The 17,169-nt window shown below is 43.1% G+C and overlaps 1 protein-coding gene across 5 annotated transcripts in view; it reads left to right on the plus strand.

The window, feature by feature from the left end:
• The window catches only part of NOS1 (nitric oxide synthase 1), a 211,712-nt gene extending 198,994 nt beyond the window's left edge, over window positions 1-12,718 (plus strand). For 4 of the 5 annotated variants that reach the window (XM_069960742.1, XM_069960743.1, XM_069960741.1 and 1 more), the window contains exons 22-29: window positions 292-461; window positions 4,302-4,512; window positions 5,644-5,731; window positions 6,533-6,654; window positions 8,787-8,935; window positions 9,744-9,938; window positions 11,208-11,326; window positions 11,478-12,718. In XM_069960742.1, coding sequence (XP_069816843.1) covers window positions 292-461; window positions 4,302-4,512; window positions 5,644-5,731; window positions 6,533-6,654; window positions 8,787-8,935; window positions 9,744-9,938; window positions 11,208-11,326; window positions 11,478-11,493 — 1,070 coding nt within the window. In that variant the 3' untranslated portion in view covers window positions 11,494-12,718. Of the gene's footprint in view, window positions 1-291; window positions 462-4,301; window positions 4,513-5,643; window positions 5,732-6,532; window positions 6,655-8,786; window positions 8,936-9,743; window positions 9,939-11,207; window positions 11,343-11,477 lie in introns of all 5 variants that reach the window. The other variant, XM_069960745.1, reaches the window with a different exon arrangement.
• Window positions 12,719-17,169: the final 4,451 nt, after the last annotated feature.

The following is a 17,169-nucleotide window of genomic DNA, read 5'->3' on the forward strand; positions in this document are numbered from 1 at the left end:
CAGAGCAGGAGAGGTTTTCTATGAGGATTTGCTGCTGCTCTGGACAGTTCCTGACATGGACAGAGGTGGCAGCAGAGAGCACTGTGTCAGACTGGAGAGAATACACCACTTCCTGCAGGACATACAGCAGCTGATAAGTACAGGAAACAGGAAGACTTGAGAATTTTTAACAGAAGTAAATGACAAATCTTGGGCACTTTCTGGCACCAGTTGATCTTTACATTCTTCAGCTCTCAGTTCTTTATAAGATACAAACAGCTTTAATGATATGACGCGTTCTTATCTGTACAGGTGTCATCAGTAACTGGACCGAGGTGGAGAGGATCCCGCCATGCACCATATTCCAAGCCTTCAAATATTTCATGGACATCACGACGCCCCCCACCCCCATCCTTATGCAGCAGATCGCATGTCTCGCTACTAACGAGAAAGAGAAAAAACGACTAGAGATTCTGAGCAAGGTGACACGCTAAACTGATACCGTCACATATACACGATTACTGCAGATATGGGATATTACTAGAGACTAGAGCTAATAAGCTGATACAGTTACATATACATGATTACTGCAGATATAGTATATTACTAGAGACTAGAGTCAATAAGCTGATACCGTCACATATACACGATTACTGCAGATATGGTATATTACTAGAGACTAGAGCTAATAAGCTGATACAGTTACATATACATGATTACTGCAGATATAGTATATTACTAGAGACTCGAGTATATAAGCTGATAACGTCACATATACACGATTACTGCAGATATGGGATATTACTAGAGACTAGAGCTATAAGCTGATAACGTCACATATACACGATTACTGCAGATATGGGATATTACTAGAGACTAGAGCTATAAGCTGATACTGTTACATATACACGATTACTGCAGATATGGGATATTACTAGAGACTAGAGCTATAAGCTGATACCGTCACATATACACGATTACTACAGATATAGTATATTACTAGAGACTAGAGTATATAAGCTGATAACGTCACATATACACGATTACTGCAGATATGGGATATTATAACACTAGAGCTATAAGCTGATACTGTTACATATACACGATTACTGCAGATATGGGATATTACTAGACACTAGAGCTATAAGCTGATACCGTCACATATACATGATTACTGCAGATATGGGATATTACTAGACACTAGAGCTATAAGCTGATAACGTCACATATACACGATTACTGCAGATATAGTATATTACTAGAGACTAGAGCTATAAGCTGATACCGTCACATATACATGATTAATGCGAATATAATATATTACTAGAGACTAGAGCTAATAAGTTGCTATGTGCTACATATAGCTATTGATTATTGCCATGTCATTAGCGTATAGCGGCAGGCGTGCTGATGCCAGCTGAGCGCCATGCGGAAATGTGTTATACTGAGGCCAAACTTACACTAGTTCTAGTATGAATAAGGAGCCAGGTGTATGTCTGCGCTGTGAGCTCTCCTGCCCACCTGATGATTGATGCTTTCTTTCTATATACAGTAATGGGGAGAAAGCTGTTGTATAGTGGCAGGAGAGCACGGGGGGGCCTGTGGCTTATGACTATGGCAGACCCCTAAATCACAGCAGCATGCTGCAACTAAAGCCAAAGTGCAACTTATTTCCAAACAAAACATGGCTGAAAGCAGCATGTCTGTCACTACTGGTGCCGTATCTCCTATCAGTACTGGTGCCGCATCTCCTATCAGTACTGGTGCTGCATCTCCTATCACTATTGCTGCATCTCCTATCACTATTGCTGCATCTCCTATCAGTACTGGTGCCGCATCTCCTATCAGTACTGCTGCTGCATCTCCTATAAGTACTGCTGCATCTCCTATCACTATTGCTGCATCTCCTATCAGTACTGGTGCATCTCCTATCACTACTGCTGCTGCATCTCCTATCACTACTGCTGCTGCATCTCCTACCACTACTGCTGCTGCATCTCCTATCAGTACTGGTGCATCCCCTATCACTGCTGCTGCATCTACTATCACTACTGCTGCTGCATCTCCTATCACTACTGCTGCTGCATCTCCTATCACTACTGCTGCTGCATCTCCTATCACTACTGCTGCTGCATCTCCTATCACTACTGCTGCTGCATCTCCTATCACTACTGCTGCTGTATCTCCTATCACTACTGCTGCTGCATCTCCTACCACTACTGCTGCTGCATCTCCTATCACTACTGCTGCTGCATCTCCTATCACTACTGCTGCTGCATCTCCTATCACTACTGCTGCTGCATCTCCTATTACTACTGCTGCTGCATCTCCTACCACCACTACTGCTGCTGCATCTACTATCACTACTGCTGCTGTATCTCCTATCACTACTGCTGCTGCATCTCCTATTACTACTGCTGCTGCATCTCCTATTACTACTGGTGCTGCATCTCCTATCACTACTGCTGCTGTATCTCCTATCACTACTGCTGCTGCATCTCCTATTACTACTGCTGCTGCATCTCCTATTACTACTGGTGCTGCATCTCCTATCACTACTGCTGCTGTATCTCCTATCACTACTGCTGCTGCATCTCCTATCACTACTGCTGCTGCATCTCCTACCACTACTGCTGCTGCATCTCCTATCACTACTGCTGCTGCATCTCCTATCACTACTAGTGCTGCATCTCCTATCACTACTGGTGCTGCATCTCCTATCACTACTGCTGCTGCTGCACCTACTATCACTACTGCTACTGCATCTCCTATCACTGCTGCTGCATCTCCTATCACTACTGCTGCTGCATCTCCTATCACTACTGCTGCTGCATCTCCTATCACTACTGCTGCTGCATCTCCTATCACTACTGCTGCTGCATCTCCTATCACTGCTGCTGCATCTCCTATCATACTGCTGCTGCATCTCCTATCACTACTGCTGCTGCATCTCCTATCACTACTGCTGCTGCATCTCCTATCACTACTAGTGCTGCATCTCCTATCACTACTAGTGCTGCATCTCCTATCATACTGCTGCTGCATCTCCTATCACTACTGCTGCTGCATCTCCTATCACTACTGCTGCTGCATCTCCTATCACTACTAGTGCTGCATCTCCTATCACTACTAGTGCTGCATCTCCTATCATACTGCTGCTGCATCTCCTATCACTACTGCTGCTGCATCTCCTATCACTACTGCTGCTGCATCTCCTATCACTACTACTACTGCGTCTCCTATCACTACTAGTGCTGCATCTCCTATCACTACTGCTGCTGCATCTCCTATCACTACTGCTGCTGCATCTCCTATCACTACTACTACTGCGTCTCCTATCACTACTAGTGCTGCATCTCCTATCACTTCTAGTGCTGCATCTCCTATCACTACTAGTGCTGCATCTCCTATCACTACTAGTGCTGCATCTCTTATCACTACTGGTGCTGCATCTCCTATCACTACTGCTGCTGCATCTCCTATCACTACTGCTGCTGCATCTCCTATCACTGCTGCTGCTGCATCTCCTATCACTACTGCTGCTGCATCTCCTATCACTACTGCTGCTGCATCTCCTATCACTACTAGTGCTGCATCTCCTATCACTGCTGCTGCATCTCCTATCACTACTGCTGCTGCATCTCCTATCACTACTGCTGCATCTCCTATCAATACTGCTGCTGCATCTCCTATCACTACTGCTGCTGCTGCACCTACTATCACTACTGCTACTGCATCTCCTATCACTACTAGTGCTGCATCTCCTATCACTGCTGCTGCATCTCCTATCACTACTGCTGCTGCATCTCCTATCACTACTAGTGCTGCATCTCCTATCACTGCTGCTGCATCTCCTATCACTACTGGTGCTGCATCTCCTATCACTACTAGTGCTGCATCTCCTATCACTACTAGTGCTGCATCTCCTATCACTACTGGTGCTGCATCTCCTATCACTACTAGTGCTGCATCCCCTTGGCTGCAGAAACATGCTGACAGTTGTGGTATCCTACCACGGGTGTTACCGTTGTATACACCCTTCACAAAAGTCTGTACTTATTGTACTATTGTGGTGATGAAAGTAGTTTCAAAGTTTCGCCACTAGATGTCACTGTATTGTATACGTATATGTGGGAGCTGCACAGCTGAAGGATGTAAAGGGTTACTATTTCCTTGTGTGTCACCAGAATCTGTAGACCAGTAGGATTCTTGTTTTCTTCTCTCCTATCATCTCTCCTCTTATTTCTTCTGTAACTAAGAAATAATTTATGGATACGAATCACTTATTGACTATCACTATCTGACTTTCTCCTGCTGTGAAGGGCTTACAAGAGTACGAGCAGTGGAAGTGGTACAAGAACCCGACCATTGTGGAGGTGCTCCAGGAGTTCCCGTCCGTTCAGATGCCGTCCTCTCTCCTGCTCACCCAGCTACCCCTGCTGCAGCCCCGATACTACTCCATCAGCTCCTCTCCGGACATGTATCCCGATGAGGTGCACCTCACTGTCGCTGTTGTGTCCTATCGTACAAGAGGTAACACTTCCCTTCCCCTACAACTCCAAATATTTATTTTAATCAATTTCAGCTGCAGCGTCACATACCCGTGTGATCCATTGCCAGCTCAGCCAATCAGTGACTGGGGTGGAACACACGACTGGCTGAGCAGCCAATATTAATGACAGTAATGCTGCGTTTACAAGGAGCGATAATTCGCCCAATCGATCGTTTAACCATTTTGAAGCAACGATTTGGTTTTTATAACGATCAGCGTTTAGACGAATAAATCGCTAGAAAAATCGTTTGAAAATTCGTAGGAAAAATCGTTATTGCGATCGTTTTTAGGATCACTTAAGCCCATCTTTTACATAGGGTAAATCGGTGAAAGACTCTTTACACCAAGCGATCTGCGAATTTTCAGCGAACAACGAATGACGATTTAAGAACATGTTGAAAGATCAAAATGAACGATTTCTCGCTCATCGTTTGATCGTTTGCTGTGTTTACACGAGCCGATTATCGCTTAAATGCGATCGTTTATGCGAAAATTTGAACAATAATCGTTCTGTGTAAACGCAGCATAACGCTGTAACATTGATTATAGAACCTTTGCACACCTACAGATCTCACATGAATACTTTTTATGATAGAAAAATCAGATTTTGTCTTTTTCAAAACCCTCAAAGTTTGATGAAAAAAAAAATTTTGGAGCGAATTTCAATCTTTTCTACTTTGTCTGCTATGTAACCTGTTAAAGAGGTACTTTTTATTCTTTCAAATCAGCTGATTTCAGAAAATTATATAGATTTGTAATTTACTTCTATGTAAAAATCTCTAGTCTTCCAGTACTTACCAGCTGCTGTTTGTCCTGCGGGAAGTGGTGTATTCTCTCCGGTCTGACAGTGCTCTCTGCTGCCACCTCTGTCCATGTCAGGAACTGTCCAGAGCAGCAGCAAATCTCCATAGAAAAACTTCTCCTGCTCTGTATGCAGGGCAAACAGCAGCTGATAGGTGCTGGAAGACTTGAGATTTATAAATAGAAGTAAATGACAAGTCTATATAACTTCCTGACATCAGTTGATTTGAAAGAAAACAAATTTTGGTGGAGTACCCCTTTAAGCTTTAGATGTTAATACCTTCTCTTTATTTGGTCTTTATCTTTCATAGATGGCGATGGTCCCATCCATCATGGCGTCTGCTCCTCTTGGCTGAATAGGATACAGACGGATGAAGTGGTACCATGCTTTGTCAGAGGGTTAGTTCCATAATATTTATTAGTTTCTCCCTATTTGTATAATTCCAGACAATTCCGCAGCTGTATACAAATACTGTCCTTCCAAGTGTTGGTTGATCTGGGTCCCTGTGCCGACACCGTTACCGATCCCTATATGTATATGGGAGAAGCATGCCGCTGTGCGCTTCACTCCCTGGCTTGCTGCTCCATCTGATTTATTGCAGACAACAGGCTTTATAGATTTATTACAGTGACCAACTTAACAGGAAACTAAACTGAAATGTGCTTTATTAGGTTAGCGTGAACATTTATACCATAGAGCTCTGATAAAGTTTTTACTATGGAGATCAGCTATAAAAGGGGCGAATATATTTTACTTTCAAATCAACTGATTTCAAAAAGATATAGAGATTTGTCATTTACTTCAATGTGAAAATCTCCAGTCTTCGAGTACTTATCAGCTGCTGTATGTCCTGCAGGAAGTGGGGTATTCTCTCCCCATAGAAAACCTCTCCTGCTCTGGACAGTTCCTGACAAGGACAGAGGTGGCAGCAGAGAGCACTGTGTCAGACTGGAGAGAATACACCACTTCCTGCAGGACATACAGCAGCTGATAAGTACTGGAAGAATGAAGATTTTTTTAATAGAAGTAAATTAAAAATCTCTGGCACTTTCTGGCACCGGTTGATTTGAAAGAAAAAAGTTTTGGTGAACTACCCCTTTAATTCCCTTTCACACGGTCTGGTGTAATACAACTATGGCATGATAATAAGATAAATGACCTTATATTTAATGTTCTCAATATTAATATGTTACTGGTAGGGCGGCCAGTTTCCATATGCCACAAGATCCACATGTGCCCTGCATACTGATTGGTCCTGGAACCGGCATTGCGCCTTTTAGAAGCTTCTGGCAACAGCGCCTCCATGATATGCAGCATAAAGGTGAGACTTTTATAGAGTAGCCTTACAGATCTACCTTCATTCCATATAGTGTATGGTATAGTATATGGTACAGTATATGGTATGGTATATGGTACAGTATATGGTATAGTATATGGTATAGTATATGGTACAGTATATGGTATAGTATATGGTATATGGTACAGTATATGGTATAGTATATGGTATGGTATATGGTACAGTATATGGTATAGTATATGGTACAGTATATGGTACAGTATATGGTATAGTATATGGTATAGTATATGGTACAGTATATGGTATAGTATATGGTATGGTATATGGTACAGTATATGGTATGGTATATGGTACAGTATATGGTACAGTACATGGTATAGTATATGGTACAGTATATGGTATAGTATATGGTATGGTATATGGTACAGTATATGGTATGGTATATGGTACAGTATATGGTACAGTATATGGTACAGTATATGGTATAGTATATGGTACAGTATATGGTACAGTATATGGTACAGTATATGGTACGGTATATGGTACAGTATATGGTACGGTATATGGTACACTATATGGTATGGTATATGGTACAGTATATGGTATAGTATATGGTACAGTATATGGTACAGTATATGGTACAGTATATGGTATAGTATATGGTACAGTATATGGTATAGTATATGGTATGGTATATGGTACAGTATATGGTATAGTATATGGTATATGGTACAGTATATGGTATAGTATATGGTATGGTATATGGTACAGTATATGGTATAGTATATGGTACGGTATATGGTAAAGTATATGGTACAGTATATGGTATAGTATATGGTATAGTATATGGTATGGTATATGGTACAGTATATGGTATGGTATATGGTACAGTATATGGTATAGTATATGGTACGGTATATGGTAAAGTATATGGTATAGTATATGGTATAGTATATGGTATGGTATATGGTACAGTATATGGTATGGTATATGGTACAGTATATGGTATAGTATATGGTACGGTATATGGTAAAGTATATGGTATAGTATATGGTATAGTATATGGTATGGTATATGGTACAGTATATGGTATGGTATAGTATATGGTACGGTATATGGTAAAGTATATGGTATAGTATATGGTATAGTATATGGTATAGTATATGGTATGGTATATATGGTACAGTATATGGTACAGTATATGGTACGGTATATGGTACAGTATATGGTACGGTATATGGTAAAGTATATGGTATAGTATATGGTATAGTATATGGTACAGTATATGGTATAGTATATGGTACAGTATATGGTATAGTATATGGTACAGTATATGGTATAGTATATGGTACGGTATATGGTAAAGTATATGGTAAAGTATATGGTATAGTATATGGTACAGTATATGGTATAGTATATGGTACAGTATATGGTATAGTATATGGTACAGTATATGGTATAGTATATGGTACGGTATATGGTAAAGTATATGGTATAGTATATGGTATGGTATATGGTACAGTATATGGTATAGTATATGGTATATGGTACAGTATATGGTACAGTATATGGTATGGTATATGGTACAGTATATGGTATAGTATATGGTATATGGTACAGTATATGGTATAGTATATGGTATGGTACAGTATATGGTATAGTATATGGTACGGTATATGGTAAAGTATATGGAATGGGTTCTATACGTTATTTATTTACAATGCCCATAATTTCTTGGAAAATAGATGAAAAACTGAACTTTACATAGAAACTCAGTATAACATAATCCTGGCTTTGCCTATAGAAAATGTTTCATTGAATTCTCACTGTGCGGTCTGTAAGCAGAGGGCTAAAAGCTGGAGCCTATATTGATTGTATGGGTTACCCATTGTGATTACTATTGTGAAGCTAAAGATCTCGCTGATCGTTGGCGGCCGACAAATCTCCTACTCCCCCAATAGTCATTGATTCTGACAGGACTTTCTGCATTGTCCTGTGGCTATCGGGGGAGAGAATAGTCTCCACCATGTTCTTAATGTTTAACTGAATTAGGCCGATTCACGCTGCGTTTTTGAAGTCCGTTTTTAAACTTTAACATACACAAAAATGTTAAAAATATACTCATATGGTTCTGTTAATTGATTTCTATATTGTAGGACTGAAACCTTGTCCAATGATTCTTGTGTTTGGATGTCGGGAATCAAAGATCGATCATATCTACAAGGAGGAGGCAATGCATGCAAAGAACAAAGGGGTGTTTAAAGAACTGTATACAGCATATTCCCGGGAACCGAATAAACCAAAGGTGATAAAGATTTACAGTATAACGTCTTTAGGGTGGGAGATATGTAACCACCAAATGTGTACAGAGCCTCAGAGCCTGTCATCTACTCACTGTTGTTTTAACTTTAAAAATCTAAATCAGCAGGGGATGTAATATAAAGCAAGTCTGTAATTTACATGAACTAGTTTTCATGCTATATAACAGCTATACTTACTGTATCCAGGCCCAGTCTCCTGAAGGCAGCTATATAACAGCTATACTTACTGTATACAGGTCCAGTCTCCTGAAGGCTGCTATATAACAGCTATACTTACTGTGTCCAGGTCCAGTCTCCTGAAGGCTGCTATATAACAGCTATACTTACTGTATCCAGGTCCAGTCTCCTGAAGGCAGCTATATAACAGCTATACTTACCGTATCCAGGTCCAGTCTCCTGAAGGCTGCTATATAACAGCTATACTTACTGTATCCAGGTCTAGTCTCCTGAAGGCAGCTATATAACAGCTATACTTACCGTATCCAGGTCCAGTCTCCTGAAGGCAGCTATATAACAGCTATACTTACTGTATCCAGGTCTAGTCTCCTGAAGGCAGCTATATAACAGCTATACTTACTGTATCCAGGTCCAGTCTCCTGAAGGCCGCTATATTACAGCTATACTTACTGTATCCAGGTCCAGTCTCCTGAAGGCTGCTATATAACAGCTATACTTACTGTATCCAGGTCCAGTCTCCTGAAGGCTGCTATATAACAGCTATACTTACCGTATCCAGGTCCAGTCTCCTGAAGGCTAAGTAAAGCATAACTTTTGTTTTTCTGTTTATTTAAGAAATATGTGCAGGACGTATTGTGTGAGCAGCTTTCTGAGGTGACCTTCAAAGCCCTGAAGGAGCAGGGAGGACACGTATATGTATGTGGTGACGTCACTATGGCAGGAGATGTTCTTAAAAGTCTTCAGCAGATTGTGAAACAACGTGGGAACATGAGTGCGGAGGAGGCCGGAGCCTTCGTCAGCAAACTGAGGGTGAGTGAGAGAATCTGCCAACGGTGTACACAGCTCCACTGCTGGGTGATACCGCTGTGGGAGGATTGTTCTTTATTTCTCTTTCCCAACATGGCTAGATATTCCTTTAAGGGGCTGTTCACCATTGTGTTAGTCTCTAATATGTCATTATCTTGTCCGCTGTTACTTTATATGACATTTACTATATCCTTTATTATGGTCAAAATCCTCTTCACAAACTAACAACACTTCTCAACTTGATAGAATAGGATCAATTAAAGGGGTTATCCAGTGCTTAAAAAACATGGCCGCTTTCTCCCAGAGACAGCACTACACTTGTCTCCAGGTCATGTCTGGTTTGCTATTAAGCTCCATTCACTTCAATGGAACTTCAATGAGTAGCAAAACCTACACCCAAGCTAGAGACAAGAGCGGTGCTGTCTCTGGGAGAAAGTGTCAATTTTTTTGTATCACTGGATAATCCCTTTCATGTCCTAAATATATAAAACATGTCTCTAACCTATAAAATCCTAAGAGGCCTAGTGCAGTAATCACAGACTGTGGTGCAAATCGTGACACCGACCCAGAGAAATAAAACAATAATGCAAAGTCACAGGCTAATAAAAAATATTGATACTATGTGATAGTATTTTACTACGTTAAAAAAAAAAATAGTTTTAGTTGTGACCAGTAGGGGGCAGTGTGACATAGCGTCTCTATTACATGAGCTAGCGCATATAATGGGGGGATTTACTTAGATTGGTGTCTTCTATTACACAAGACGTTTATCAGCTGTAACGGCCAATATCGGCCAAATGCAGTCTATAATCACTTTGTGTCATAGGACCTTTAGTTTTTATGACAGATACACTTTAAGGCCATGTTCACACAACGTATGTTTAGCATCAATCACGGCTGTTGTTGCAATCTGCAAAAAACGGACGTGATTTATGCTAAACATATGTTGCATTTGAACGAATGGAATCCTGGCCGTAGTGTATACACATAGTACATATATACATACACATAGTACAAGCTCCGGCTAGGATTCTATCCGGCCGCAAAGAAAAAAACCTGACACGTCATTGAATAACGGCCCCACAGACATGTCAGCTCACACGCTCCATTGTGTGCAACAGTGAATTGGGATGCAGGTGCACACGGGTGCCGGCCGGGATGATCTTTGGTAACACCGGCCGTTCTCCGGTCTTATACGCAGTGGGAACATGGCCTACGTGTGAAACATGTCAGACCCTCCTGCTGACACTTGACTTTTCATTTTTTTTTCAGGATGACAACAGATATCACGAAGACATCTTCGGGGTGACACTACGGACGTACGAAGTCACAAATCGTCTCCGATCTGAATCTATCGCATTTATTGAAGAAAGCAAAAAGGACTCAGATGAGTGAGTAGCGATCTAGGTTTGTAGCCATTTTCCCATTTGTTGTAGGTGATAGATGTGATGATAATGATCTGCATTATGCCTCCTATGTATCTATGTGACGTGTATCCGCGATCCATAAGAAGTACAATGTTTTTTCCTTTTTCTCTTTCAGGGTTTTCTGCCCATAACTGGAATATTTCATTGTACCCAGATGGCAAACTGGTCCTGCGGCATCGCCCACCCCATGCACATGGCATACCACACCTGCATGTACACTGTGGAGACATACATAAACTGTGTGTACTGCATGTATGACGACAGCCGATGACTCCGCACTCTTACGCCAATGTGGAGACTTGCTATACTAACTCACTTCACTTTCTCATGATGAAGCCTTCCTTACCAGATGGATTTTGTAACTTCAGAAACATTTTTTTTTAATGGGACTTTCAGCACTGATCTGCCTGCCGTGCCGTCCTTGTCCTTTGCTCATAACATATACTAATATATGTAATGTAAGAGACATATATATATATATATATATATATATATGATATCTCTTCCATTGTAACGATGGGATTCCAGTTGTTTTCAATATAAACTCACTATGATAATTTTGCTTGAGATTCCGCTGCTGCATCTTGAAACAAGATATTAAATGCAAGAAAAAACAAACAAACAAAAAAAACCACCATTCCCTGGTGCATGAACCTTGTCCTTGTCTCCAGCCCTTGCTGCTTTGTGTTTTTCAGACTGAACTCTATCCAGGTAATGAGATCTATGGGTTACATTGACATCATCATTTATGCAAATAGCAACATTGTTATAACCTTCAACCAGCAACTCTGTATTTTATTATTATTATTATGTTATCACCCGATACCATGTTACATATAGGATTCATCTATGTAACAATTTAAGCCCATTTGTGAATACATTTGCATTATGAACAGTTCTGCGGCTTCAGGGGGGAAATTTCCCATCATTCTATAATGGCTGAATGTCTGCACAGAGGCGGCGTTGTTATGAATGATGGGAATTGTAGTCTCCACACTGGACAGTGCAAATGTATACAGGAGGGAACTTTGTGCTGCTGCATTATATGGGCTCAGCTAAGCTATCTGATATATTTATAATAGCAGAATTGTGAATGCAGCTCCGTAACTCAGGATCAGTGCTAGATAGGTGATGTGATGTGTATGCAAATGTACTCAGCTTCTTATTTACAGTCATTCTGTATATTAAAGGGTTCTCTGGCATATTATTAAAGGAGAACTCTGGGTAAAAGTAAAAAAACAAACAAACAGAGAGGGCAGGGGGAGGTGAGTTCGTAATAATATAGTGATACTTACCCATCCAGGTGCCCCCCCTCAATGCATTGTCACAAGAGATGAGCGAACCTGGAGCATGCTGGAGTCGATCTGAACCCGAACTTTCGGCATTTGATTAGCGGTGGCTGCTGAAGTTGGATAAAGCCCTAAGGCTATGTGGAAATCATGGATATAGTCATTGGCTGTATCCACGTTTTCCAGACAACCTTAGAGCTTTATCCAACTTCAGCAGCCCCCGCTAATCAAATGCTGAACGTTCGGGTTCGGATCAACTCGAACCCGACCCTGGTTCGCTCATCTCTAATTGTCACCCTCTGGTCTCCTGGTCCTGTGATGTCACAGCCCCACTCAGCCAATCAGTGACTGGGGCGGGACACCTCTGCAGTCTCTGAATGGCTGAGCATATAGTTCCTGTTGGGTCGTAATGACTCTGGAGGGTGACAGTGAGTGGTGGTGCTGCACTGCGGGGGCGCCAGGATGGGTAAGTATAACTTTATTATTAAGTTTACACTACCCCCTGCCCTCCCTGGTGTTTTACCTTTGCCCAGAGTACCTCTTTAATTTTTTTTAGTGGTCAAGTAGGGTTAAAATAATAAAAAAAAAGGTATTACTCACCTGCCTAATCCCCTACTCCCTGCTGTTTTGAGATTACTAGGTCCCCACTGATCTCCACTTCCTGTTCTCTATCTTTATACACAAGAAATACCCGCTTCATCCATCAACAGCTGCAGCAGCAGCAATGACTCACGTCCAGCTGTGATTGGCTGAGCGGGCATTTGTGATAGGGTATCAGGCAGGTGAACCAGCCTCACCAATTAAACCAATGAAACGCTGTACGATTCCTTTAAGGTTCTCATACTATACTCATAGATTTCCCTCTCTGTAATGGCAAATAAGCTGCCGAATCTGCTACAGATCTGGAAAAACTGAGATGTGAAAATCTATCCAAACGTTCTCCTGCGTTGTGCTGCAGTTTGCATCCGGTGCAGAAAACCAGCCCTGTGTGAACACAGCATCACTGTACAATATATCATAGACACCAGCTCATATCCCTCTACAGCACAGCAGCAATGTCAGGACATACAGATTACATAGGAGCTTGGTGCAGGATTGTTTATATGCTGTATCCTATAGACCTGTTATTTTTGCCATTTGTAAATTGTGATGTTGCAATTGTTCCAGGAAATGGACATACTGTATAGTGATCACTCACAGCAGGACGCCATGCAGAAACCTTAATGCTGATCAAATCACAGAATATCATCAGAATGTTTTAAAGTGATACTCTAACCCCCTTCGGGTAGTTGCCATTGTCTGCCCCATCAGCTTCTGTGCCTGCTGGACATTCCTCAAATACCTCTGACTAAGGGGTCCTGGTCCTTAGGTGGGAGAAGAGGCTATTAATCATTGGTGGTAGGGAGAAGGCAGGGCCGGCTCCAGGGTTTGTGGGCCCTTGGGCAACAGGGCCTCAGCGGGCCCCTTTGTGAACCACTCATTTGGCGACAGTAAAACAGTAGGGCTCCCTCTGTGTAACCCTCTTATAGATGCCCCCTCTGTGTAACCCTCTTATAGATGCCCCCTCTGTGTAACCCTCTTATAGATGCCCCCTCTATGTAACCCTCTTATAGATGCCCCCTCTGTGTAACCCTCTTATAGATGCCCCCTCTATGTAACCCTCTTATAGATGCCCCCTCTGTGTAACCCTCTTATAGATGCCCCCTCTATGTAACCCTCTTATAGATGCCCCCTCTGTGTAACCCTCTTATAGATGCCCCCTCTATGTAACCCTCTTATAGATGCCCCCTCTGTGTAACCCTCTTATAGATGCCCCCTCTGTGTAACCCTCTTATAGATGCCCCCTCTATGTAACCCTCTTATAGATGCCCCCTCTGCCACACAAACATCTTAGACACTTCAACACCTTCCTCTATACAAGCTCCCAACATTATCGGGACCCTCTTTGTGCCTTTTATTTTTATTATTATTATTATTATTATTACTATTATTATTTATTTATTAAAGTTATTTCCTTTCTTTATGCCTTATTCTGTGGTTAGGATCCCATCTGTAGCTGATCCCCCTCTTTTTACCCTTATCTGTAGCTGTGCCCCTTCTTTTTACCCCTATCTGTAGCTGTGCCCCCTTTTAGTGCGCATATCCATAGTTAGGCCTCCTTTCTGCCCCTCATCTGTAGGTGAGCCATTTGGGCTTCAATCTATAGTAAGGCCTCTCTATGTGCAAAAAGAACTTTGTCCTTATGAACTGTGCCACTGCTCCCCCCACACACAATAATCTGTGCCACTGCTCCCCCCTCCCCAATAATCTGTGCCACTGCTCCCCCTCCCCAATAATCTGTGCTACTGCTCCCCCTCCCCAATAATCTGTGCCACTGCTCCCCCTCCCCAATAATCTGTGCCACTGCTCCTCCCTCCCCAATAATCTGTGCCACTGCTCCCTCACACACAATAATCTGTGCCACTGCTCCCCCCACACACAATAATCTGTGCCACTGCTCCCCCTCCCCTCCCCAATAATCTGTGCCACTGCTCCCCCTCCCCTCCCCAATAATCTGTGCCACTGCTCCCCCTCCCCTCCCCAATAATCTGTGCCACTGCTCCCCCTCCCCTCCCCAATAATCTGTGCCACTGCTCCCCCCTCCCCCTAATAATCTGTGCCACTGCTCCCCCTCCCCAATAATCTGTGCCACTGCTCCCCCCTCCCCCTAATAATCTGTGCCACTGCTCCCCCTCCCCAATAATCTGTGCCACTGCTCCCTCACACACAATAATCTGTGCCACTGCTCCCCCTCCCCTCCCCAATAATCTGTGCCACTGCTCCCCCTCCCCTCCCCAATAATCTGTGCCACTGCTCCCCCTCCCCTCCCCAATAATCTGTGCCACTGCTCCCCCTCCCCTCCCCAATAATCTGTGCCACTGCTCCCCCTCCCCTCCCCAATAATCTGTGCCACTGCTCCCTCACACACAATAATCTGTGCCACTGCTCCCCCCTCCCCACAATAATCTGTGCCACCTCTTCCCCTCCCCACAATAATCTGTGCCACCTCTTCCCCTCCCCACAATAATCTGTGCCACTGCTCCCCCCTCCCCACAATAATCTGTGCCACTGCTCCCCCTCCCCCCAATAATCTGTGCCACTGCTCCCCCCTCCCCCTAATAATCTGTGCCACCTCTTCCCCCACACACAATAATCTGTGCCACCTCTTCCCCTCCCCACAATAATCTGTGCCACTGCTCCCCCCTCCCCCTAATAATCTGTGCCACCTCTTCCCCTCCCCACAATAATCTGTGCCACTGCTCCCCCCCACACAATAATCTGTGCCACTGCTCCCCCTCCCCAATAATCTGTGCCACTGCTCCCCCTCCCCAATAATCTGTGCCACTGCTCCCCCTCCCCAATAAACTGTGTCACTGCCCCCCAGATAAATTGTGCCATCGTCCCCATAAATCACTGTTTCCCAACCAGTGGCTCGACAGTTGTTGCCAAAATACAACACCCATCATGTCCTGCCAGCAGTGGATGATGGAAGTTGTAGTTTTGCAGCAACTGGAGAGGCACATGTTGGAGAACACAGCACTATATAAACTCTCCTCCTAAATCGTTGTTTCCCAATCAGTGGCTTTTCAGCTGTTGCCAAACTACAACTCCCTTATGTCTTGCTAACAGTGCATGGTTGGAGTAGTAGTTTTTCAACAACTGGAAAGTCACATGTTAGAGAACACTGGACTAATAAACTGTCTCACAAGTCACTGTTTCCCAACAAGTGACTCTTCAGTTGTTGTCAAACTACAACTCCCATCATGTCCTATTAGCAGTGCATGGTGGGAGTAGTAGTTTTTCGGCAATTGGAGAGTCACATGGTCTCTAAACCCCCCACAAAACACTGATCCCCCACCCCTTTGTACACTCACCAGTCTCCTGGCCCGGGAGGAGACGCTGGCTGGCCGGGCAGGGAGGTGAAGGTTTCCGACCTCCAGCCAGTCTCAGTGAGGAAAGAAAGCAGCCCTGGTGGGACTGGGCCCCTAGGGATGCTGTGGGCCCTGACACTTGCCCAGGTAAGTCGGGTGCTGACGCCGGCTGCGAAGCTCCGCCTTGGTGACACTTTCCAGCAATGATTAAAAGCCTTTTCTCATTTAAAGGACCAGGACACCATTGTTAGAGGTCATCTAGAAATCTCCAGCAGGCACAGAAGCTGATGGTGCAGAAATGGCAACTACCCCAAGGCGGGCGACAGAATCACTTCCACATCATCAGATTAAATCCTACATTTCTACCAAAAATATAATTGTATATTGCTGCAAACAGCATCCTCCCCCCAAATGTAGTTTTCATATAGATATGGTAAGATGTCCCTTGTCATCTTGAAATTCATCTTAAAGGGGTACTCCGGAGGTGTCTGAATGCTAAACAGATTAATAATTTACTTCCAACTCAAACCTTCCAGTACTTATCAGCTGCTGTATGCCCTGCAGGAAGTGGTGTATTCTCTCTGCTGCCACCTCTGTCCATGTCAGG

This window comes from Dendropsophus ebraccatus, chromosome 3, assembly GCF_027789765.1.
Source record: "Dendropsophus ebraccatus isolate aDenEbr1 chromosome 3, aDenEbr1.pat, whole genome shotgun sequence".
NCBI lineage: Eukaryota > Metazoa > Chordata > Amphibia > Anura > Hylidae > Dendropsophus > Dendropsophus ebraccatus.